The sequence below is a fragment of the Talpa europaea genome (genome assembly GCF_964194135.1).
Source record: "Talpa europaea genome assembly, chromosome: 6".
Lineage (NCBI taxonomy): Eukaryota > Metazoa > Chordata > Mammalia > Eulipotyphla > Talpidae > Talpa > Talpa europaea.
Window position 1 is genome coordinate 41,270,863 of NC_140072.1, and position 26,533 is coordinate 41,297,395.

General features: G+C 47.8%; 1 protein-coding gene across 1 annotated transcript; it reads right to left on the bottom strand.

The window, feature by feature from the left end:
- Positions 1-1,289: 1,289 nt before the first annotated feature.
- On the bottom strand, positions 1,290-25,239 carry LOC311172219 (MAL-like protein; the record flags this gene model as incomplete). The annotated part of the gene is made up of 4 exons (XM_084235450.1): positions 1,290-1,352; positions 2,929-3,054; positions 4,921-5,088; positions 25,132-25,239. 4 exons carry the CDS (start codon positions 25,237-25,239, stop codon positions 1,290-1,292), a joined length of 465 nt encoding a protein of 154 aa, XP_084091576.1.
- Positions 25,240-26,533: the final 1,294 nt, after the last annotated feature.

Genomic DNA, 26,533 nt, shown 5'->3' on the forward strand with positions numbered 1-26,533 from the left:
AGAAAAAAGGTGATGCAAAACTATAAGTTCTAGAATCAGCTGAAACAAGTCCCGTCACATAATAATTTATTTCATTTCAAAACAACAGCAGGCACAGGCAGTGATGAGACTTTTACCCCGCTTGCTTGGGGTAGGAGACCCAGCACAGATGCAAGGACCAGGGGCTAGAACCCCTGCACGGTGGAGAATGCCAGAAAGCACAGCTTTCTTTTGAAAAACATTTACTTTGAAATCAAGCACCTGGACTGTAGGTTTCTGTGTGTACGATGCCAGCCCTTTCTTTGAGCCTTTTCTTTGAGTGCACTGTGTGAGGCTGGTCCCACTCAGCTGCTCCACTCAAGGGAGCACGAGGGGCATGTGTGCACTCGGAAGCATGATCCCTGGGATCCTCTCTTGACTTCCTGAGACGTCCCATGGGGTGAGACAGGAGCCCAGAGGTGCCGACTTGCTTCCATCATAGGCGGTCTTTTCTGAGGGACAAAGTGCTGGGTCTTGGAGACCTGACTCAGATGTCCTGCAGCTGTTTCTTGAAAGTCCTGACTTATGGAGAAGGGGCTACACCCTTCTCACCACCCCCAACCCCTGCCCCTCTTGTCCACCCCCCAGCTCTTACTACTGTACTGTGTAACAACTTTGTAGAGTCATTCACTTGTTTTCCTCAGAAATCCACCTGCAACGTTGATTTTATGCCAATTTCCCTTGTGTGCAAAAGTTGGGAAGGAAATGGAAGGGAAAATGGAAGGAGGGGTGGGCAATGTGGCCGGCCCCTGGCTGCCCCCCAGGGGTGGGGAGCACTGCTCAGAGCACAGGCAGGGCCACGGAACAGGGAGTGGAGCTGCATCATCTTTGGATGAGAATGTGTTAACAGCACCATTTTAGTTGTAAGAAAATAAGGAGGCTGAATGTTCCTATAAACCTGATAAGGGGAACCTCATTCCTGAGGCAGAATCCCCAAACAGGTGTGACAGTGGTAGATCTGAGATTCTCAATGGTGAGGATCTCGAATATTAGTTTCTAGAAGAGCGGGGTTCTTGGTCCACGAGATAGTTACTTTCCCAGGCAAAAAGGAAACAACTGATTTTTCATATTCATTAGAATGATCTGAAAAGTCTAAACAGATGTGCCGGAATGTGATGTCATCCCTCAATCTGAAAAGATGGTTTATTCCATGGATGATTTTGTTGATCTATTTATCATCCAGGTGGCCAACGTTGAAAGCTGCTTTGGGGGGGGCCAGTAATCCAGGTCATAAAAGAGAGTTTCTCCTTTGGGCACAGTTCCCTGGTTCTTCAGTGGTAGTAGTTGCTGAAGGAGTGGAGGATGTAGAGCAGGGTGGTGATAAAGGCAAACAACTGGAAGAAGACAAGAGAGTGACTGTTAAAGATGGCCAGCACCCTCTGCTGTGCCACCACCAGGGGGCCCTCAGCCCCAGTAGTCAGGGGGCCAAGTGTCCTGACCCTGCTTTGTCCCTGCTCTGCCCCATGCCCTGCCCAGCTGCGGGCGGCAGCCACTGGCCAACTCCTCCTCCTCCTTGAAGTTCTCCGTCCCCGGTGTCCAAGTCCCAGGGTCCTGCTCTGACTGTGCACTTCCTCTCTCATCCACGGACATGTCTTCCTCCACCGGCCACAAGGGGGTGGTCCCCATCTCTGTCCCAGGTCCTCTCTTGTGCTGTCCTCTTGCCTAAGCACAATTCCCAATCCACCTTCATCACTGCCTATACTCTCACTGGTCCAGAACTCTGCCCAGGAGCCTGCTTGCCAGCTCCATGAGAATGCCTGGGGGGGCCATCAAACTCTCAGAGGCCCAAACTGAGCAAACCTCAGAATCTCGTTGGCTCCAGGATCCTATCGCACCCAGCTATACAGGAAACCCCACACCCCTCTGACTCCTCCCTTCCTCCACTGCTTGCCCAAAGCCATTCCCAAAGCCATCTGGTTGGACAGCCTGCGAGCTCTTGGTACATGCCTTCCAGGCCTGGCTGACCACTCTGGCCTCCATTGCCCCACTGTCTACTCACAGCACTTCATCAGGTATTCATTCATTCATTCAACAAACACTTTTAAAGTACTTGCTATATTTCAAGAGGGACAGTGGCTATAGCAGTGGGTCACAGTGCTTGCCCAACCCCCCATCCTTATGCTGGGGACAACATCCCATGCAACACCCCTTCTGCCTGCCACCTGAGCACTGCAGGGACCACTGGATTGACACAGGACCCCATATCTGTGACTACACTGATGGGTCCAGAGAGGGAGGGGAGCTCGCACCCCACCCAGGCCTTATAGCCCTCCTTCCTTCAAAGTGTTCAAGGTAGGACTAACAGTAGACACCAGAGGTGGAATCTGCAGGCTGTGGCTCCCTGCCACACGAAGGCGCCATTCCTTAAGGGGTGAGAAGAGACTGTTGTGCAGAGACTAGAAGAGGAAACTGAGCGGGCCCTGAGTCTGGGTAGTCCTAGTGGCTCTAAAGCCTAGGGGGTCCTGCTCTTCCCACAGTTTGGCAGGACCACCTTATATTGGGCTCCATCAGCCAACATGTTACTCCAGTGCATCTCTGTCATTGAATAAAAGGACATGGAAACAGCTGGGCCATCCTAAGGAATTTGGGATCCACAAGCAATGGGACCCATCAAGGGTTTTAATTAGGGTGAGATATGTTCTAAATTGTATTTTAGGGAAAAAGTATTCAGAGGGCCATATAGTAGATGTAAAAGGAAACACAGATGAGTTGGGAAAATCAGAAGATGACACGTGACCTGAATTAGGGCCTGCTACACCTCCAGCTCTGGCGTGTACACACACACACACACACACACACATACACACACACCTTCCATCCCTTGGGGGTTCCTTCAGCCTGGGGCTCAGCTCCATCTCCCAGGACAAAGCTGAGTCTCACATGACACCCACCCCCAGCACCAGCACTCACCGTGGCTGCTGTGTTTATGTAGTACTTCTCCACCGGTCCCTGTGTCTCAGAGATGATGGTGGCATGTGCCTGTAAGACAGATGCGCTCATGTAGAGGATGCTGGTGGTCCCGTGGTACAGGCTGTCCTGGAAAGGCAGAGCAGAGGCCATGGCCACTGTCACATGGGCACTTAAACAGGTGAGCCCTTTCCTTTCTGATTACACATCTGGGAAGAATAGGAAGAGACCAGCTGTTTCCTGCAACTCCCACTTTTTTTTGGGGGGGGGCAGTGTTTCCGATATCTATGTACTAAACACTGATGAATTAATAAATAGAAATAATAATATCAACACTGGCCAACATTTATTGAGTGTGTACCTGTGCCAAACTCTATGCTAAACTATGTTCTCATTTATCTCATTTAACTTTGACACTGTGAGGCAGGTGCTATGTGAGCACAATTTTGGGAAAATGAGGCTCAAAATAAAGGTCAATGAACAGGTGGCGGAGTCAGGATTTGAACTCGGGCCACATGAACTCCACGCCTATGCTTTAGAACATCAGCTTTATGAAGACCTGCTATGTGCTGGTTACTATCTTAGCAATATCCTTATGTTGTCTTGTTTCATTTTCCTATGGCTGCTACGATTTTGACTGCTCACTTACAGATGGAAAAAAGGTCATGCGGTAGAACTGGTTAAGTCAGCCTAATTGAATTTTGATGCTTAAACCTGTACACTAAACTCTCAGCAGTGTTTTTCGACAAGTATGTCAGACAGCCATTTTAAAATGGTTATCAGTGTTGGAGGGAATGTCATAATAGACAGATCAGCATTTGAAATCCCAAATGAAATTTTCAATTCAGGACAATTCATCAGGAGATGATAGAAAGAACAAGAGAAAAAGCTGATGGAGTATGGCTGTCACATTCCTGTGTGTGATGTGACTTGAAGCCACTTATGGAGCATTCTTGCCAGAAAGGTTTAACTCATCTTCAATGAGTCTTTAGAATGAAATTACAATTTACAGAAATTTCAGGAATAGAGGAATGAGTAAAATCACACCAGGAAAAAAACAAACTGGTGAATTCAAAACATAGGACCTTCTACAGGATGGCTGACCCAGTTCCCTCAACAAGTCAGTTTCCAGGAGAGCCATGCCAAGCAACTGGTGGCCTTTGTCTTGACTTATACTGCCAATTGCAAAAAAATTTCCCCAAGAAAATTGGGGAAATTTAATAGTCAAGAGGGTCTTCAATGACAACGTTGTATATATGTGTTAATGTAAGAAAGTGTGCATATTTTTTGGAGGCATGCTAAAGTGTGTGGGGTGGAATGATGTGCTATTTGGGGTTGGCTTTAAAAATCTTCAGGAATAAAAAAGGCTTGATGAAGCCGGTGTGTAAAATCTTGATAATGTTGGAATCTGGGTTATAATTACGTGAGCTTTCATAATCTAACCCTTCCTACTTTTGCGTATGTTTAAATTATTCAATAGAGAAAATATTTTGATGGTTATTAAGATGATGTGACAACATGAAAAAAAATGATACAAAATGAAAGATTCTACATCCAAAATTATGGTTCAGTGTGATTAAAATATGGGCATTTGCATAAAATTTGCAAGACTATGGAGGAACCCAGTGATTGTGATAAGATCTTGAGTTTGGGGTGATTTGTTTCTTACTAGTATTTCTGTTGACATTATGCCAATTTACCATAAATAAAATTTAGGGAGAATGTGTCAGGATGTGCTTAAGACAGGACTGTACAGCCTAGATAAGTGGAAGGCAATGAGGGAAATGCAGTGATAGAGGTGCGTTGGCTGAGAAAGTTTCTTTTTTGTTGAATAACACACACATTAAAATAAAAGTCTTGGCTACTCGGAAAGGTCTCTGGTCCCAGGTCTCTGGTCTGCCCTCCCTGCCCAGAGGGCCCGTGGTCCTTACAACACCCAGGAGGGACATTGGCCTCAGAGGAACAGGGACTTGGGCCTCGCTTGCTGGTTCTTACCAGGATAGTCCAGGAATCAAATCTTTTGTAAAATCCCAACAAGTAAGACAGCAGGAACGCCAGCGAGATGAGAAAGGAGGTGAGTGAGACGTACATAACCCATCCTTGCAGCAACGGGTATTCTACCTGGGTAGAGGCTACCAGGATCCAGACCCAGAACCCACATACCTATAAAGAGAAAACCAGAAGAGACTTCATTGGCTTTTGTGTGGGGCAGTTTACCTGTGTGGGAAGGTTAATGTCTCTGTCTCTGCTGTCTCTGGTGAACAGCTTTTCAGGTCAAATTAAGTGGGAATCAAGAGGGAAATCAAGAGGAGGCTGACCCTGTTGTAGTAACTTAGGTTCCACTGTTAGAAAATTCCAGGGGTTAATTCAGAGGCTGCCCGCGGAGGGACTTGCCCAGAGGTGACCTGTTGATGTGTCTTCTTGGCCCAAACTGTTGGCATATACAATTTTATAAAACATTTCTAAATAAATTGCCGACATTTAAAATAGATTATTTCACATGAAGAATACAGATGTCAGGTATTTCTTATCAAGTCCATGCTTCTGGGCATAGTGAACCCATTCCCCAGGCCATAGTAGGCTGAAATGAGTTGTGACCGTATCATTAGAAAGGACCTGGGGTCCTCAGCGGACCACACCACTTTCCCCTCAACCCTACACCATTGTGTGGCACATTTCTCTGTTGCTCTCTTCCACTGCAGAATAGAATTCTCCTCCTGGCTCCCCCTCACCCACTAGCAGCGCCTGCCTGGGCCTCTGGGTGTGTGGTCTGTAGCCCTCAGGTTATAGTTTCTGATGCCATGAGGCCAATTACCAGCTGGACAACATAGTTTCAATTTAATCACCCTTCAACTCTGTTCAGTCATTTAGTATGCCCATGATGGAGAAACCGAAGCTTTCCCCTATCCTGTTTGGGTTCTGCCCTTATTTGATTTGGGGTTGATGAGTTTAGGGTGGAACAAAACATCCACCATACAATGTGTCCAGGCAGAGGCTGGAGGGAGAGGGCCCCTCGCCCAAGTGGTTTTGTGATTGGTTTGTGTCAACTTCCTGAGCTCTTTTCCTTTCCTGTGGCTCCTCAGTTCTTCCCCTCTTCACCTCTGTTAAATCCTGCTGCTGCTGGGCCTCCCTGGTGGCGCAGGGGGTTAAGCCCTGCACTATGAAGCAATCCGCAGCCACAGCAGCACGAGTTCGATCCCTGGCCAGCCAGGGAGCAACCCACATGGCGCGCAGACCTCTCCTGGCTCACCCGCTGCTCCCCTCAGCAGTGTACTTTGGTCAATCTGCCTGTTCTGTTCCCCACTCTGTCTCTGGTGGATCCTCTCACCCCCCACATCTCTTGTATGCATAAAAAAATAAATCTTTAAAAAAAATCTTGCTGCTGCTGTACACCACTTAGGCTGGCTACCCCAGGCACCCACCGCAGCCTCGCATGTCCACTTTTCCTCTGGATGTCCTTACTGGACATCCCTCTGGGGGCATCCCCGCACTTTCAGGACCTCAAGAGCAAGTGCTTCATTAAAGTTTACATCCTAGACACCTAATGTACCCCACTCCAGTCCTGGGCCTGCCCTTTGAGCATCTCAAATCCAACGGTACAAAACCTGAACTCAGTTACTCCCAAATTTCCTCAGAACACCCTTCCCCCCAACCCTAGCACCAGCTGAGAATGAGCCTTCTGAGGGAGAGAGAGTTATGGGATTAAGAATGGGTGTATGAAGCTTCCAAAGATAATGATGTTCTATTTCTTACATTGCTAGTGGGCACATGGGAGTTTATCTTTTATAAAGCAGTAAAATAATTTTGAAAAAGAATAATTTGCTGGATGATAAGACCACTAGATAATTGGTGTGATAGAGGAGAGGAACCCAAGGGTTGTGCCTGGGCGTGGTTTTTAGAAAACATACTACCTTTTCCTTTACGGACTGTGGTTTGCTTATCAAGCTAAGAAATCCTTCCTTACCTTGATTCATGAAGATATTCTCACAGCTCAGATAGTCTTTCTAGGATTATTTTCTCTCTTCTTAAAATATAACTTATTAGTTACTTTAGGTAAGGGAAGTTGATTTGGTTTGTCAGAAAATGTCCTTACTTTTGTTCTGACAATTATTTTCTCTCAAAATTCCTAAGGTATCTTCACATTGTTTCCTGCATTATTCTATGTTATTCTAGGTAGTCTGACTTCTGTTGCTGCTGAAGGGCCAGCTGTGAGTTGAACTATTCTTCTCCTGTAGGAATCTCTTTTAGGTATCTGCCTGCTTTGAGCATCTTCTGTCTTTGGTGTTCTGCAATTTGTGTGATAGTTATACAGTGTATAGAGACATGGTATCTTTTTTATTTTTTTTTTTTACTAATTTTGCCTGCTTCTGTAGTTTGTGCTTCTGTAGTTTGTGGTTTCTGTTCATATTCAGTCCTGTTCACTTTTTTCTCCTATAGTTAGTGAGTTTTGACTGTGATAGCATGACTGTGGGGTAGCTCAGTTCTGAATGATGCTAATAAAGACCTTCTGGACTAAATAACTCCTCTTACTTCTGTCTAGTTTAGTTGAAGGATAGGAAATTTCCAACTTTGGCTTTTCAAAACATATTCCTGGCTTTCTGGGACTAGTAGTACCCATCTTAGAAATAAACAATGCATACGCAGAGATGTACCGCCCACCCCTTATGAGGCTTCCACTGTTGTGGTCCTGGAGAGGAAAGGCTCTATTGAATTTATAAAGACTTCATGGGCTCTTAATGAGATGTGGAACAGGAGGTGAGAACACAGGATAGACTAGGAAGTTGCTCATGAGGCAATTCTTAGAGGCTGGGCAATGCCTCCAGAAACCCAGCCCCCAGAAACTCAGCCTTCTGAAGGCACCAGCTCAGGAGCACATTCCCCAGACCTTAACAATCAAAATCCAAGTGAATGTTGGAAGTCCTAGGCTGGGCCTGGGACTGCCTGTCCTGAAAATGGGGTTTGAGGGATCAGGGTTCATGTGCTCTACCCACCCTGAGTTAGGTTTTTTTTTTTTTTAAAGATTTATTTATTTATATAATCACTGGGTACAGTCAGAAGCGTGGGAGGGTGAGAGAATTCACCAGAACCAGAGCAGAGAGCACAACAGGCAGGCACACCTGTTGTACACTGCCTGATGGGGAGCAGGGGATGGCAAGAGAGGTCTGGGCAAGCCCTCGCCACGGCCAGGGATCGAACTGGCGCTGCAGAGGCTGTGGGCAGATTCGCAACCCAGCGCTCAACCGGTGCGCCACCAGGGGGGGCCCCTGAGTTGGGTTCTTGCGTGTCATTCCTCGTGACAGGAGCTGTTGGTGCCACAGAGAGGTGCAGGGCTCAGCATTAGGGGACATGCCAAGCGTCCTTCCTGCCAAGCCATGGAAATGCATAAAAATGTTGGCACATTGTCAACACCCAAACAATGCTTGCTATCAGTGGGAACAGCACTCAGGATTCAGTGACTGCCCCAGAATGTGTGAAATTTTAGATTCACATTAGACTCCTAAGGGCAGAGAATGATCTGTGCCATTCATTGCTGTATTCCTGGTACCCTGAAAAGGGTCTAGAACAAAGTAGGTGCAGAGGGGGTCAGAGTACATTCTTTTGACTAAAACTATAATACCATCACCTCACCTTCACCAGAAGCTTACAGTCAATAAAATGCATTCACTCCTACTGCCTCCTTAGTCTGCACAGTTCTAACTCCCCATGGCTCTCTAAGACCAAGGAGCTGCCACTGCATACTTGTCACCACTTACTGCCAGCTCATCATGCCAGGCCTGGGGAGGGGACAAGGGTACCTTGGAGCCCCAATCCCATCACTGCCTGCAAAGGTGTGCCTTCCCTTCTGCCATAAAAGGCTGACCTGGCCAGATACTGTCAGACACTCACTGCTTACCTGTCCCCACTTCATTCTCCCCAGTCTGTGAGGTGGAGCATGACGGGAGGGGACCACAGCCTGAGGTCACACAGGGCATGGTCTTTCTTCACAACCAGATTTCACACCCCAGGGCAAGAGCCCCCCCCCCCCCAGCCTTGGGGGACCTACTCAAATTTCATGGGAATCTTCTGCAATGGCTCTAGTGATGCATAAACAATGTTACAAGAAGGAATGTTATTTACTTTCTATTTCTACACCCTCAGCCTTCTGAACAGTAGTAGGGCCCAGGGCCAAGGACAAACGACAGGTGAAGGTAATTAAACCCAATAGAGTTTGTTATCTCGTTTCTGTCTCAAGCAGGCCAGGTTGGATTTTTTTATAGGTAAGGCAAATTTGAGTGTTTGTCTTGACTTTAAACACAAAAAAACAAAAAAAAAAACCTCATATTTAACTTTCCAGATTTTCTTGGCAACTTAAACTGCTCTATCATTTTAATTCTCATTTTGTACTTCCCAAAGAGCAAAAGCTATTTTTAGATATTGGAACTGGCCCCCAAAGTGGAATATTTTATCATAGTTAGAGATTTCACTCAAATGTATTTCAAGTATAATTTTGGCATGTTTTTCTTATGAGCAAATGCAAATTACTCATCTATGCATTTTCCAAAGGCTGAACTGAAACTCAAAAGGATCTTTTAAGGTAAAATGAGCGTAATGATAAGTTTGCTCACTTATTCTTCTCTAGAACATGGAGAATGGCTCTCTCATGTTCTGAAAGTTGGTTAAAGAACTAGAGTATAAAACCTGGGTAACAATGCCCAGGTGCAGTCCAGGGCATGGATGATTCCAGTTTGAATCAGGGTGTCTATTACCTTCAATAAAGCAAACTCTGTAAGGCTCCCAGGGTTAAATCTGCAGGATTCAGAAGATCCCTGGTGGAGAAGGAGGGGGCGATAACAGCCACCAACGATTGAAATCCATCAACTAAGTCAAAATCAACAAGCTCAAGGTGGTACATTAAAAAAGACCCACATTCTGGGTCCTGCCCCAAAGACTCACTGAACTCAAGAGGGGCTGCGTTATTCAAAATCCCCTACCCATGCAGCTGGGACAGGATCAAGGTCCGGCTTACCCACTCCAGTGCATGTGGCATGTTCCTCCTGGGTTTGAATCCCAGCTCCGCCTGTTGGGCAGGTCTTTTAACTCATTTGTGCCACATGTCCTTCTCCATCAAACAGAGGAGGTGGGAATCCCACCTCTTGGTTCTCTGACAGCTAGCCCCTCTCTGTGGCCCCTGGGGACTGTTGGGAGCCATTGCTGGCTAATCCACTGTAGTGTCACAGAAAACTGGAGGAATTTGGTTCCTGAGAAAGGCCCCAAGGAGGGAATTTCCAAATTCCAGCTTCCCAAGGGAGGGGAAGTTCCCTTCTGGGAGAGCTGGGAAGTCAACCAGCTGCATGAGTAAGAAAACGTTTTGGGGCACAGACCCTTCTGAGAAGTTGATGAAAACTTTAGTCACCTAGAAGAATGTGCCTATTTAGAGGTACAGTTTTTGGCTATAAGTTTTGGAACTCACAGCCCCTCAAACTCACTCACAGCCCTGAGATTGAAGTCATCACCATGTCCAGGTTAAATAACAGTGCCAGCAACTGCTGTTATGCCAAGAGTGATCAAAACATTAAATGCACATACTGTTTGACACAGTAGTTCCACTTTGGGGTATTTGTCCTACAGATAATGCACATGAACACAATGACCAGGTGCAGATTATTTACTGCTGCCTTCTGAAGTATAGAAAAGTTAAGAAACAAGCTAAATGTTCATCCAGTGGAGACCAATGAAAGTAATTTTGCCTCAGCAACCTTCAAAAAAGAATGAAAAACTCTCTGTGTACCCAAAATGGAACAAACCTTACAAATTTTATAACAGAAAAAGGAGGAAATGTAGGTGTGTTTTTGTGTGTTTGCACATGTGCATTTGTAGATGCAGAACGGTTCTGTAATGAAACCCAATAAACCAGTCAGTGCTCTGGCCTCTTGGGAGGAGAGCTGCTTGGCTCTGGGCCAGCATTTTGAATGTTGAACTAATCCAAAGGAACCAATATTTAAATTTTACAAAGAATGAAGAAAGATGCCTTGCTGGACAAGGGAGGCTCTCTAAAGACTTCTGAGTGGAAGAGACAAGAAGAGAATCACCTTTCCTTTGGGGAGGGTGGGTGGACCTGTGCACTCTCTGATGGGCAGGTTGAGGGGCTGAACATTCACACACATTCTGGTAGACAGAAGCTACCAGATCCCATGTGAAGGGCAAAGGAGGAGCCAAAAGTTACAGGGTGTCAGGCCCACATGGTCCAGGCTCTGGGTGGGGCTGGGAAGTGTGGGGTTGGGTGGAGCAGACCAGGACCTGGGAACCCCGGAGGGGCACACAACTGCAACTGTTGATACCCTGTGGCAGGTTTTTCTGCATAGCTGAGGGGTATTTCAGCATGGTGGGGCTCCCTCCCCACCGACACTGCATTCCTTTTCCTACCACTTGTCTTAGTTTTTCATGACAGCTTTGCCTCTCCCTCCTCTCCCAGGCTGACTGCAAAGCCACAGAAATTTCAGAATGGAGGAAAAGCTGGTGAGGCCCACGTCAGAGGTGCCAAGTGAACTGGGGACTCCAGTCCTACTGGTAGCCCGGGAAGAACAGGATCCCTGAAGGACAAACTCAGGTCTTGGTCCCTGAAGGGGCCCTCGGCCACTGCCTTGTTTCCAGAGGAAGAAAACTATTGTTTCTTATATTCAGGTCCCATGTTTTTTTAATTGTATCCCCACCACCACCTTAAAAAAATTATAGTGAAATACACAGGGCAAATTTTTCCATTGTAACCTTTTTAAGGGCACAGTTGAGCAGTGTTACTGCAGTCACACTGTTGTGCAACCACCATGCACTTCCATCTTCAGAATGTTTTCATCTTGCAAAACAAACTCCATCCCCATTAAGAACAACTCTCCAACCCCCCTCCTGCCCACTGGAAACCACCATTTTTTTACTCCATTTGCTATTACTCCTCTTCTAAGTGCCTCTTCTAAGTGGAGTCAAAGAGTATTTGTCCTTTTTTCATTTAGCATCATGTTCTCAAGGTCCACTCATATTGTAGAGTGTGTCAGAACTTCATTCCTTTTTAAGGCCTGAATAATATTCCACTAGATGAGTTACCATACTTTGTTTATCCACCCATCCATCCTTGGTCATGTGGGTTGCTTCCACTTTTTGGCTATGACGAGGAGTACTGCTATGAACATGGGTAGACAAATACCCGCTGCACAATTACTTTAAAGGGGAAAAACTACAGTCAAGATCCATCATGGAGCTGTGCTCATACCCCATGGGGCTGTTCTGGTGCAAAACATCCCGAGAGCCAGAGTTCCTCAAATACACTTTGCTTACACCACCATGGCCGGAGCAGGCATCCCTTGGTAGTTTGGGGCTGTCTGCTCAACTCAACTCAAAAGACCTCAACTCACCCGAGGGTGATTTTAATGACTCACACTAATCCACAACATAGGAGTTAGAACTGTTTTTAAATCCTCAGATTTTAAATTGATTGTCAAAATAATGTTGACAAGAATTTTTCATTCTGTTATGCTCCTTCCCAAGCTTAGTCCTTATGTTTTCATATTTCTTTTTATAAAGTTATAAATCATGGTAGATAATTACTTTGTATTTTACTTTTCATATTTTTGCATTTTGCTGCCTGGCTTGATAATACTGTCAGTTCTCGTTACTTACAGTAGTTCTATTTAGTCACCGCCAAGACTGAATTAGCGAATACTGAACAATTGTCCCTAGGGGAGATCTATGGATAGGTTCTGAGAGCTTCTAGTCATGGCATTTTCATTAACTGAACAGCATGGGACTTTTTTTTAAATGTGTGTTTCTATTTAAAGGCAACTTATTTAATACATTTCATTGATTTCATTGATATAGAATTCTCTGTTAACAGCACTGTAACTATCAGCTTACCCAACATGCATTTTCTCTATGAGGACATCACAGCCTTCTTGTGCTTAGGAACACTAGCCAGCACTTCACACTGGCACCTGGGGGCCGTTCTAAGGAACAAAACCACTAACAAAAGTGTAGTGTAAAAGATGTGGCACTAGACAGACCATGGTAAGGACTCCTGTCTACTGTAAGGAGCCAAAGCATGAGGCAGAACCCTGCCTGGCCCCCTCCATTGGGGACTTGTGCATCGGGTGGCTGGCATTGTCTGTTGCTCTGTGCATATCCAGCCATGACCATGAAAATGCTGTGAGCACTGTTTTTGGGGTTACAAATAAATTTAGTGAGTAGATGAATTAGCAAATACAGAATCTGTGAGTAATAAGAATCAATTGCACTTTCAATGTCACAATCACATCCCCCCAGTGCAGCATGGGGGTGTTCCCAACTTTCTGCTGTTATAGACAGCACTGCAGCAAATGACTTGTTGCAGAGACAATTGGCTTCTCTTAAGTTTTTTTCTGGGATAAGTTCCCCAACAGGGCCTACTGGTGAGAGTGTGGGCAGGGAGGGGCTACCTGTGACTTTCCAACATCCATAAGTCTCATCATCTCCTCTGGCTGGGAACATGTATGTGACCCAGTCTTGGCCAACAAGATACAAGGGGATGCTTTCTGCAGACTCCTGGGAAAGGTTTCATCCTGCGTGAGGAGACTCAAGATGAGACGGTCCCCATTTTTGTCCTGCCAGTGCTGTGTATGATATTAGGTTGGAGCTGTGAGATGGAAGGTGAGCGAGATGGGAAGAACAGGGCCCCGCTGACACAAATGCACTGCTGAAAGATCAACTTGGACATGGGGTCCAGCTGACTCCAGGCTTCCTGGATGTTAAATGGTCATTTTCATTTCTGTTCAAGCCAGTTTGAGCCAGCTATGGCCCTTGTCCCAGCTGCTGAGGACTACCTGGGATGTGGGTCAGCTTGTGTAGCTTACACCCCCACTGCCTCTCAGATCACCCCACTGTCTCCACCATGACACCCAGGTCAAACTCAGGCCACAGCAGAAGTGACCTGAATGATAAGTCTATGACCCACTCATACAGCCTGCTCCGTGCCCACCCCCCATGCTTCCTTCAGTGCCCCCAGCACTGGGGTTTCCAAATGTAGACTAAGACCCATTCCCCAGGTGCTGGAGTCCATTGAGTTGATCACCAGTGGCATCACAAAATTGAGTAGACTAGCACAGCAAGCACAGTAGGGCACTGCCCATTGAACAGGCAAATACTGTTTCCTTTCCTGCATCTTTTGTTTCAGTTACACACAAACACACACACACACACACACAACCATGTTGCCATGAAAATACACTTCTTCTGTGGCTCACAGTCAGCATGTGGAAACCTTTGCTCCAGCTAGCCTGGGGGCTCTGCCCTTGCTGAAGTGGGGCCCCTTCACAGCCCTGTCCATTGCGCAGACGCTCCCCCAGGGCGGCTTATAGCTGTTGCTGCCACAACAGGAGCCCAGTTCTGGACTCTGAGGGGGCCACACTGGGGCCTGTGTGGGAAGCTTGAGATTCTGAGACGGGAAGGGAGGGGGTCTGCTGCTGAGGAGGATGGCAGGCTGTGAGGATGAGTGGCAGGAGTCCTGGAGTGTCCCATGTCTGCGGTGGCTGGAACTCAGTGCAAAGGAGCCAGGGCCTTCCACATACATGCTCCTGTCCCACGTGCCACAGCTGGAGAGCGGGCCCAGCCAGGCAGTGCTGGCCTCTGCCAGGTCAACCCTGGGGAGACAGGCACTCTTGGGCAGTCCTCCCCTGGCTGCAGGCCTCCCTGTGGGCAGCTCAGACTGCCCAGTTGCCCACATGGGGCTATTTACAGTCCATGAAGCAACTTCCGGGCTGGGCCCAGCAGCTTTGTAAAGTTTGCAGTCTTGTAAAGTTTTCTGGGCAGACATTGTTACCACCTTTGTACAAGGGTGGAAACCTATTTTGAGAAGCCAGGTAACCCCCAAGTTACCCATGGGGACGTGGACTGGAATCTGGGACCCCAAATAACCAGCAGTATATAAAGGTTCTATGTTCCATCATTCAACCTGGGACATTTCCAAACACCGAGTCACTTCATCCTGACTCAGTCACCACATCCTGACTATAAGGAGGATTTTCTCTCTGTGACTTTAATGTTAGCAGGAAATTGCAGGCCCAGTCCCCTTGGCCTCCGGTGAGGCCCGTGCCTCATCCGGTCCACTCCAGGAACAATGGTGCTGGCCAGAACTCCCTCCACGACCACTCCTGGCAGAACAAGGTATATAAGGAGCCCTCTGTACCCACAAGTGCTCCCAGGACAGGATGGCCACATGCCAAGGAAAATCAGAGCCTACACCTTCGGGTGTGTGCCTGGGAGGGGCAGGATGCCACTGGTGAGTCAGTAGCCAGGCCTCCTCTCCCTTCCTCCCTTCCACCATTGGTTTCCTCCCCTAGGACCACACCCACCCATTCAGAAGCCAGGCCCGCACTGAACCCTGCTTTTTATTTATTAAACTATTAAGCAATATAGATTTACAATGGAACATGAAACAGAGTAATAAAAGTATCCCTATCCATCCAAATTCTAAAGGTTTTTCCTTTTTTTTTTTCTTTTTTTTTTTTGTTAACTTGTGTACCTGAGAAAAGTTAGAAACTATAAAGAGGCAGGATAAATGTATCCTGCTCCTCACAGAAGCCGCTCACCTGGGCCTCTCCCTGACCAGCTCCCACTACGTTAAATAACCTCACATTCCTTCACATGTTCCCAGGGGGTTGCAAGATGAGCCCTGAATTGGGTACTAGAGAAGTTCCCTACCTCTTTTCTCCCCAGGAACCCACGTTTTGTGGCCAGTGGCCATGTTCCTAGGAGCCAACCTGCAATAGCAGAAACCAGACCAATGTGACCTCCTCCAGGAAGCCACTCCTGACTACCAGTCCAAGCGCACCCCTTACAATTTCCCTCACGATCACTCTTTGCTTCATTATCTCTCTTCATTGCTTCTGCCCCACACCCTGAGCTTCTGGACCAGACCTCTGTCCTGAAGCTTTTATGTCCCCAATGACCCCCACAGGGTCTGGCATGAAAGATGCTGCTGACCCACTCGAGAAAGGAGGTGAGAGGTGGGGTGCTGGACTCTACTCATTCTCTGCTAGTCTCCTAGACTTGATTCCCACGAAGGAAGTACCACCTGACATCTTGGACCAGCCATGGATTGGCATTTCTGCCAGCAGCCTAAACAGAATGGGGACAAGTGCCCATTTGTTTTGTCCCCACCCATTTCCTGCTCCATCACCTCCCAGGCCCTAGATATTATCCAAGTCAGAGCACCTTTCCTCTGAGTGTGGCTGGAATTCCCTGGAGGCTTTCTCACCTCCTTGCCTTTTCCCCTCCACACCCCCATCCCCCACCCCAGCAGACACATAAGGAGCTGTCAGAGATGGTCAAACAAAAACACCATCCCTTCCTGCAGCCACCACCGGGAGTTGTGCAGAGCCAGACAAGCAAAGCTCAGAGTCTCCCAGCTAAGTTGAGAGGCTGAGACGGGCTCTGAAACAAGTCAAAAGGCTCTGGAGCCCCAAGCTGTGTTATTTGGCTCTGCTGGCTAGGGAGCCCCTATCCCACCCCATTCTGGGACCCAGGCGAGTATTATACTGGTACAACCTGAGGCAGGGCAGTGGGGTACAACTTGAAGCAGGGGGTAGGGAGCTGTGGAACATGGGTACAGCTGACTCTGCCGCCAAGACCAAGCTCTGGGCCCCTGTGTGGGCCCTGAGCAGCTGTGTACTCTGGAGGCCAGGAGGGAGAGCTGACCAGGTGGTAACAGCTGAGGAATAGGGTTGACAGGCAATTATCCTATAAGGCAAGGGAAGCAAGGTGAGAGATGAGGTGCCAAGAGATGAGAGGGGGAAAGGATAGGGAACCCAGAGGCATGGAGTGCTCCGCCTTCCCTACTCTGACCTGCTTCTTGCATTCATTAGTCTGGCTATACTTGAGAAACTTCTCCTGCTTCCCACAGATCTGCCTTGCCCCAGGGACAAGTTCTCCAGGCCAAAACCTGGAAGGGCACTGGATGTATTACAGGGACACTTCTTATCAATGAAAATTCTTATCTGGGGTTTCATGAGGTCCAGCTGGGTCAGAGGTGCTGGGCTCCTCCTGTTCCCCTCTGCAAGAGTATTGGCTATTCCCCTTGTTAGTTAACTGAAACCCTCCTGGTGGGCTGACCTTCCAGAAGCAGACTCCACTGTACCCCACCACAAAGCCTGAGAGCCAGCTGGGTAAGGCATTCTCCGGAGGTCCACACACAGGCCACTTGCCTAACTCTGGGCTGGGTGCAGCCCCGTCATGTGCTTATTGTCCTCTGGGTGCCATGGCAAACTCCAGCCTCTCAACAACTGTATCAGCTCCCTACACAGGCACACCTCAGAGATATGTGGGTTCAGTTCCAGCTCACTACAGCAAAGCGAGTGTTATACTAAAGCGAGTTACACTGATTTTTTTTGTTTACCCAGTGCATATAAAAGTTGCTTATACTGTAGTCCATTAATTGTGCAATAGCAGTATGTCTAAAAAAACAAAGCACATTGAGTAATTAAATGTGACAGAGATGGAGTGGGCATGTGGTTTTGGCAAAATGGCACCAACAGACTTGTAGATATAGGGTCACCACAAACCTTCATTTAGTGAAAAGCGCAATGTCTGCAAAGCAGGATGCTGGAGGTGGGCTGAATCCCCTCCATGGGCAGCACCTTCGGTGGTTTCCAGTTCCTCCTGCACCTTCACAGGCACAGCGTCATTTATTGGTGTCCTTGGCCATTTTCCATCTGCCCCAATAGGCATCCAAGTCCATAAAACAGGGGTCATGTCTTTTTCATCTTTATATCTTTATGCTTGGCACAGAGTAAGTACTCAGTCTGTGTGCATTGAGCAAAGAATGTGAAATTTAAAGGGACAGTTTTCCTCTTTCCTTACTTCCTAGGGAGTTCTAGTCTAAGCAATCCAATGTCTCACTCCTCAATCCCAACCCTTCAGAAGTGCCAAGCCCTCGCCTTGAGCAAGCTTAGAGGTGTTGGTACAGTGGTGAGTGTAGCTGCCCTCCTCTTGAGTAAGCTTGCTCTGACATCTACTCCGGCCCCAGGATCTGGCAGTTACAACTGTGGACTTCTCATGTCTCATCCTATATCCTGTCTAGGATGCCCTCCACATGCCTCACTCCTTTGAAGCAGGGCCCATGATGTACCTCTCTTTTCTCTTTATTACTACTTTCTTGTAACCCCCTAAGAGCAAAACATGGGGCTAGTGCAGTAGTAACATCCCAATAAATCCTGTTGGCTTACAATTAGAATTTGTTCTCAAGACACCCAGTTTCCAGTAATCGGCACTATGACCAACAACAATAATATAGTATGGGTTGACATTTCTAGAGCATTTGCAATGTGCTAACGATTCCTGTGAGTGTTCTTATTGAAACCCCAGAGCTCTCTTATGCCATCTCTGCTGTTACTCTCTCCATTGTTGAAACTCAGAGTGATTAAGTTACCCACCCACACCCCTCCCCCCAACCCCAGAGCCTCAGAGCAATCAGGGAGAAGAGCCAAGCTTTAGACCCCATCCTACTGACTCTATTTCACTGAATCTGAATGCATTAAGGTCCCCCCAGAGTAAGGGCTGAGGCTGGTGCAGGGAAGCCAGTCTGGCTCTAGGCAAGGAATATGCAGTGGAGAGGCAAAATGCATGTCTACATCTGCCAGCTCACCTCTTCCCTCCAGGGCCTTGCTCTGCCCCACCCCCACACTCTGTAAGTTCCCTTCCCTTTCTCCTCTTCTCTTTTCCTTATTACTTGCCTCTCAAGGGCACCCTTGGGTATTAGTCAGACCAGACTGAGTAGTACTTGGGCGTGGAGGTTGTTGGCTTCCTCCAGGAGCAGAGGTGATGTTGTGGGGTGGTGAGGTGGGGAGCGAATGGAAGGACAGAAGCGAGATAGATGAATAAAACTGGGTAAATTTCTTGATTGCTGAGTAATATTCCATGGTGTATGTGTACCACATCTTCTTGATCCAGTCATCTGTTTTTGGGCATTTGGGTTGTTTCCATAGCTTAGCTATTGTAAACAGTGCTGCTATAACAATACGGGTGCAGGTGCCATTTTTAATTAATGATTCTGTGTCCTTTGGGTAAATACCTAGGAGTGGAATTCCTGGATCATATGGAAGCTCTATCTTTAGCAGAAAGATAAACTCATGCAATTTGCAGCAACATGGACGGAGCTGGAAGGGATCATGCTCAGAGAAATAAGCCAGAAAGAAAAAGAAAAATACCGGATGGTCTCACTCATAGCAGGAATTCATAAAACCTAAATAAGGGATCAGGAAAAAGACTAATTATAATAAAGTAAAAATCAACAAGCAACAAGCAACTATAAACCAGAGACACACTATGGTGGGGGAGAGAAGGGAGTGGGATCAAAACAAGGGGGGTGGGAATTGTATGGGGACTATAACCAAGATGAAAATGCATATTGTGCAAAAATGAAAAATGATGTAAAAACATATAAAATAAAATAAAATAAAATAAAATAAACAGGAAAAAAAAAAAAAACTGGGTAAGGGCCTCCCCTGTGGTGCAGCGGTTGAGCGGTTGAGCACTGGGCTGGGAGGCTGCCCGCAGCCTCCGCAGGGCCGGTTCATTCCCCGGCCACCGGGAGGGTCCCACAAAAAAAAAAAAAAAAACCAAAAAAAAAACCTGGGTAAATTAACTTTTGCTATTCACCAGGACTATAGAGAATTGAGAGGGGAGTAGAGGAAAATAAGGGGAAGGATTTTTCCTTTTGGAAAATTCAACTTCCAAGCCTACATTATAACAAAGATGAGGGTACCTGCCCTAAGGCTGGCCAAAGAGGAGGCCTAATTCCTCCCCCAATCCCATGAGTAACTTCAGTCCACACGCTGACAGCTCCCTCCAGGGGGCACCTCTGTAGGGGCTCAGTAAGTTTTCCAATAGGCTTTTCATATAGACAGAGTAAAAGAAGTGGCCAAAATTAAGGCGAAAGGGGGGAGTTAAGTAAGACTGAAAGTTGAGCTTCCCCAGATGGAAGACCTTGGCATGAGCTTCTAGGGGTGTCAACAGATTTCCCCTGACCACTGTGCAGGCCAGTTCAAAAGCTGAAAACATCAAGCACCACACAAAGTGTTGGAATTGCCTCATCTTTTAACTGGCTGACTCTCTAGAAATCTTCTTAGCTGTCTCCCTTTAATTAGTCAAATATCTAATTAATAAGTTAATTGGTGAAAAGGTTGGAAGTTATAAGACTTCCTTGGACTCTGTATTCATAAAGCTCTCCCCACCTCCATAAAAATGCTGATTCATCAACTCCCACCAGCAGGTGATCAGGTAGTCAGCCCTTCCCACCTCCCCTGGGGCCACCCAAGGGGCAGGCTGTGAGTCAGAGCGCCCCAGACTCCACCCCCTGCGGGCCCCAGCAGACACGCACTTCCTGAGCAGCAAGGGGATAAATGATGTCTATTGGCACCTTAAAATACCTTGATTCAGAGTTAGGTATTATGTGTGAAACTAATATTATTTTCAAGTCAGCAGTCTGATTTCAAAGGAAACAGAAAAAAATGTGAACTTTGATGTCAAAATCTCAAACGTCTTATTAGTTGCTGCTGGGATTGTAAAACGGTACAGTCACTCTGGAAAACAGCGTGTCTGTTTCTTAATACGAGAGGCCAAGCCACACACTCACACAAACCAGAGAAAGGAAAATGACACCCACACAAAAGCCAATGCATGAACAGTCACAGTAGCTTCATTTAGAACAGATAAAAATTGTAAACAGCCAAAATGTTTCTCAATCGGTGGCAGGTCAAGCAAACCATGGTTACATCCATACTGTGGACTATTACCCCACGACAAGGAGGAACGAACTACGAGCACACACAACGATTTGGCTGGATCTTAAGGGCATTATGTTGAGAGGGAGAAGCTGATTTCAAAAGACCACATACTGTGTGATTCCATATATTTATATCACCTCAATAACAAAATTATAGAGACGGAATTAGCGACTGCCAGGGGCTCTGGAGGTATGAGGGAAGAAGGGGTCAGAGTTGGTGGTGAGGGGGGACTAGAAAAGGAAAACATGAGGGAAATATCTGTGGTGAAGAAACAGTTCTGGGGCCTCCCCTGGTGCAGCGGTTGAGCGCTGGGCTGCAAAGCTGCCGCAAGCCTCTGCAGCGCCGGTTCGATCCCAGGCCGCCAGTGAGAGTCCCACATGGTGTGCAGACCTCTCCTGTGTGCTCGCGCTGCTCCCCTCAGCAGTGCATTTTATCAGTCTGCCTGTTCTTTTCCCCACTCTGGCTCTGGTGAATTCTCTCACCCTCCCGGGCTTCTGACTGTACACAGTGTTTGTATAAATAAATAAATAAATCTTTAAAAAAAACACAACAAAAAAGAAACAGTTCTGTATCTTGATTGTGGTGGTGGTTACATGTGAGGTAACACAAATGTGGATTAATACACCATTCAGTCCCTGGTTTGACTATAGTCCTGGAATTCTGGAATTAGGAAAGTGGTAAGTTGGATGAAGGGTTTGGGAGACTTCTCTGAACTGTCTTTGCAACTGCCTAGGAATCCATAATTACTAGAAAATAAAGTTGTAAAATGTACATTTTTAATCTTAAAGAACCTAAAACAAAGCAACTATCTATACAAGCGTACTGTGAGAAACAGACCTAATAGAGGGCCCTGGAGTCTGTGCTAACTTATTCCATTAGCATCTTTAATGTAAAAGTGTTATAGAGCAACCCCGATATTAAACGGGTTCCTGGCTGTGGGTCCTCACCCGCGTGCTTTAAAGGGACTTATGAATACTCTACTACAGACACGCAAAAGGGTTAATAAAAGGTTTATTTACAAGAGAAAAAGAAATAAGGAAAATGTACAACTCAGGGAGAAAATAGGGAAATAAAGTCTTTAATGCGTCCTACCCGATCCGCCGACCTGGAAACCCAAAGGCACCCTCAGAGCTGACCGGACGCTGAGAGCTGGCGGAGAGCCCAAAAATGGAGAGCCCCCAAAGCCCACGTGTCTGCCTTTTGTATCCACCTGGCTGCTTAACCCCACCCTCAGGTCCCAGCCACCTTCCCTTTGGTGGTGATGGGATTTGGAGTTCCCAGTGTCTTTGGCTTTGACCTGGGGTGGGGGTGGAGTCCACAAAGCCTATATGGAATTTGCTTTGGGACATCCTTTTCCCCCTAACAAAAGGACCTGAGGCTGCAGGGGTGACACAGGATCCCAGGAGAACCCATAGGAAGCGCTTGGCCACACTGAACTCTGTGTTTAATTCTGTTCTCCTTGTATCTTTAGCCCCTCATTTCCAGTGGAAGGAAGGCCCTGGGCAGTGGGTCTGCTTGCTAGCCTTCACAGCAGGTGCTTAGTAAACAGAGCCTGGGGGTGGGGAGGAATGTGATTGCAGATGCCAATGATACCTGCCCTGGGTCAATCCTTTCATGGGTGGCATCTGATCCAGGTTCTAGATCACAATTTCTCTGCCCCTTCTTGCTAGCCTGAGCTCCTGGTTTTAGAATCCACTGTCTGTAGTCATGTCCTTACACAAACCTATGGCTTTCCATGATGACTTAGACCTGTGACAGAATCTGGGGCCTGGTGCTCTGCGGCTGGTGAGATCCAGTGGGCAGCACTGGGCAGTGTACCCAGGGGACCGGACAGGGAGTTGCCTCTACTAGGCCAATTCTGCACTCTCCTCCAGCCCAGCATGTCTTCTACTCAGTGGAGTACCATCTCCATAAATGCCCCTTTCTCCCCCTTACTTCCCCTCCCCTAGACATGAGATATTCATGAGTCTATATTCTAAATTAGCCACATTCTTAGACAAAACAGGTACAGAGCAGCAAGGACATTAAGTAGATACATATGTATATGTATGAATATATGCATATATATGGGTTATATTTCTGTATTTTCAGTTTTCAATAATGAATAAGGATTATTTGTGAATTAAAAATAAAGTTGTAGTAAAGAAATTATCAGTCAAGGTCAAATGGAGGGACATTGTACAAAATAACTGACCAGTACTCTTAAAGGTGTCAAGACAAAAACTGAGCCATTAGCCAAGATTAAAGGAAATAAAGAAGATATGACAACTAAATGCAAAACAGAATCCTGGACTGGATCCTGGAGCAGAAAAGGGGTATTAGTGGGGAAATAAGGACACCTTGAATAGGGTTTATAGAACAATTGAGAGTATAGCATCGGTGTTAATGTCCTAATCTTGGTTTATGAGATATGGACATTAAAGGAAGATTTGTAAAAAGAATGGGAATCATTTATACTATTTTTGTAGCTTTCTTTTATTTATTTTTTTAAATTTTTTTTTTTAATAGAGGCATGTTTTTTATTTATTTATTTTATTTGTTTGATTTTGTTTATACATGCACTGGGTACAGTCAGAAGCGCGGGAGGGTAAGAGAATTCACCAGAGCCAGAGCGGGGAGCAGAACAGGCAGAAGGACCGAAGTACATTGCTGAGGGGAGCAGCGGGCGGCAGGAGAGGTCTGCGCGCCATGTGGGACCCTCCTCCGGTGGCCGGGGGGGCAACCGGGGATCGAACCGGCGCCGCAGAGGCCGCGGGCAGCTTCGCAACCCAGCGCTCAACCGCTGCACCACGGGGGAGGCCCTGTAGCTTTCTTTTAAATCTAAAATTACCTCCAAGGAAAAATAAATAAAATGGAACCAGTGACAACCAACAACCCACTCTGTAGGATACTTAGAACCCCAGAGTCTAACATTAGTATGCACTTCACCCCTCCATTTGCAGGAGCCCAGTATCATGGGTTTGGATCCTAATCCTAGACCTTTCCTGATTCCAAAGTCTCCATTCCTTCATCCCCCTATCCATGGGTCTCTTTTAGCCTCTAGACTTCTCCCTCTCTTGTCCTCCAGCTTTGGGAGAAACTCCAAAGTCACCTCAATGACAGGCCTCATCCCCTCCATGATTAGAAGAGGCCAGATGATCTCAACTCCTGGTGTCGCAACACTTCACAGTCACCCCCTTAAGTACATCTGACTGATAGAAAGTGCTCTTGACTCTCTCTCCCCTACACAGACAGGGGACCTGGGAAGGCAGAGGCCTGTCACCTGTGGCCTGCATGGTGGAGGAGTCCATTGAGATCCTGGCAATCCAATCACTGGTGCTGAGATAAGGGAGGCACCCACGCCCCAGAACACAGAACTGGTAAGAGCACCACCTGTCATCAGTCTGGCCTGATGCCTACGCTTGTGCCCTGGGGAGAAGGGCGGGGCAAGTCCAGCAGAAACCCTTGGGTGGGGTTTCAGTTGCAGTCACCCAAGTGCTGGGCCTGCCCAGCCTGGTTTCCCTTACTCGTCACCATCAATGGGTGCCCTTTAACCAGTCACTAAAAGGTCACTCAATCAGCCCAGAGTTCCAGGCAGATGACAGAGAGGGTTGGTCAGAACCAATTAAAAGTTGGAGCCATTGTCAATCTATTTCTCCTGCCTGCAGGCAGCAGCACCGCCAAATTCAGAACTAGTGAGAAAATGTCACCCACAAGCTAGATGTTTCAGAAGGTGTTTGAAAAACTCCTTTGCCCTGAATTGCTCACCAGACTTCAGTGTCTTCATTAGTGAAACAGGACAGTTGGTTCTGAGAGGACTGGAGTTCTGTTCAACACTCAGCTCTGCAGAGTGGAACAGACTAGCTGCCCAGCAGGGATTCAGGCCACAACGCAAGCAGCCACCGGGTGGCCCAAAGAGTTAAGGCAGCATCACAGGACTCCTGTGTAACCAGGGCAGCTCCCACTGCTTTATGGCAGATGCTGTCATAAGCTGCCTCCTGAGCCAAGTCCACATAAATCCAAGTTCAGAGTCCACTGACCTGACAATTAAGAAATTGATAGCAGACTCTTTCTCCGAAGGAAAGACAGAACTTGAGAAAAATCACAAATAAGCAGCTGGAGAAAATAAATCCTATTAATGAAAATCCATTTCCAACATCTTCCTGCAGATCCAGGATATTTTGGTGGGGACCCTCCACCACTGCAATCACTAGGTGGCCTGCGGGTTCCCCAGGGTAGGTTTCATGCCCCCACACCCCATAGCACAGAAGCCCAGAGGAGTGCAGGGGGCGTTAGGGAACATCTGGCTCTGAGCCAGACAGGGGGAGTGGGGAATGGGAATCCCAGCAGCTCTGCCTCTGGTCCCTTTCCCCAGGAGCGCATTCCAGCTCGGGAGGAACTCTACCCCGCCGCCCTTTCTGCAGGTGGCCAGCTGGCCGGCACTCACCACCTCCGGCAGGATGAAAGCGTAGGGGACCGTAAGGAAGAGGGAGACCCCGGAGGGCACCTCTGGCGGGGCGTGGCTGGTGGCAGGTGGCGGGTCCCGGGCTGCCATGCTCTCACCCCTGCCAGGCACCCGCGGCTCCGCTGCAGCCGCGCGCCCTGCAGCCCTCAAATATCACCTCCTGCCCGACACACCCATCAGACGTTGTCTGGGAGGGGAAAAAAAAAGTTCCAGCCGAGCAGGTCCTTCCACTCCCTTGGCCAGAAGAATCCTCAGTGAAATGCGGAGTGCGCATCAGATGGGCCTTCCAGGAGGCGCTGGGCACAGCCCCGGCTCCCAAGGAGACACAGATTGGGAGTCTCTTCCCAGACTTTTGCTCCTAGGAAGTTGTTGACTCCTGCAGCATATTGCTCCAGGGAGACGGCTACAGCCATTGCTGTCCACCCACAGCAGAGGTGAAAGCTGAGACCTTGTATTGAGGACCTACTATGAGCCAAGCAATATCTTCAGATGATTCTGGTGCTCTCACAATGCTGCACATGGCTATTTCACCCTTTTGCCAAGTGAGGAGACCTAGAATCTCTGGTCACTGAAAATGGGTCTTACATCTGCCTGTCCCTCCTGCCGGCCAGGCCCCTTTCCACCTCTGAGAGTCACTGTCCACTCAAACCAGAGGGAGAGGATAGCCCTCACTTCAGTTCCTGTCCTGGGACTTGACCCTTCTCTCCCTCACATAGCAAATGGAGGAGGACCCCTCTCTGGGAGAAATCCCCTCAGCAGAATCTGGAGAAGGGCCAGCTGGCCAGGTGCTGCCCCAAACTCCAGTGAGCCCTCCTCCCCGCCCCCTCAGGTCCCCCCACTGACTCCCAGTCAGTGCTGAGGGAGCTGGGCTTGGGGCCAGGCCATTCCTTCCTGCCTGCCTGCAGGCCAAGCCTGGGATGTGGCTGTGACCCAGCACAGCAGCCTCCCCAAAGACAGCACTGGAGAGTTGAGCTCTTTCCCTCTCTACCTTAAAATGAGCCACCCCACAGAAAGGACTCCAGAGCCTGCTTGGGCTGCAGGGCTTGGGGTTCCTTCTCCAGGGCCTCAGCCTTGCCTACACAAGCCAGTCAGGAAGCCACACCCTGGTGTGGAGGGGATGTGGGGTAAATAGATGTCCTGTGACAAGAGGCCAGTGTCTGCCCGCTAGCAAGGCCAGTGTGTTCCAGGACTTGCAGAGGGTGGAGAGCCAGCTGGGCCTTTGCCTGGCCTGGGGAAAGCCAGGGCTGAGGGGCGTTTGACCAACTGTAGCCAAAGCAAAGGCACTGCAAGGCGAGGCAAAGGGCACAGGAGAAACCTCAAGCCAGCTTGGGGCCCTTCTCCCAGGTGTATGGAGGAAGTGAGGCTGTAGTCTTGCCTCTTGCTC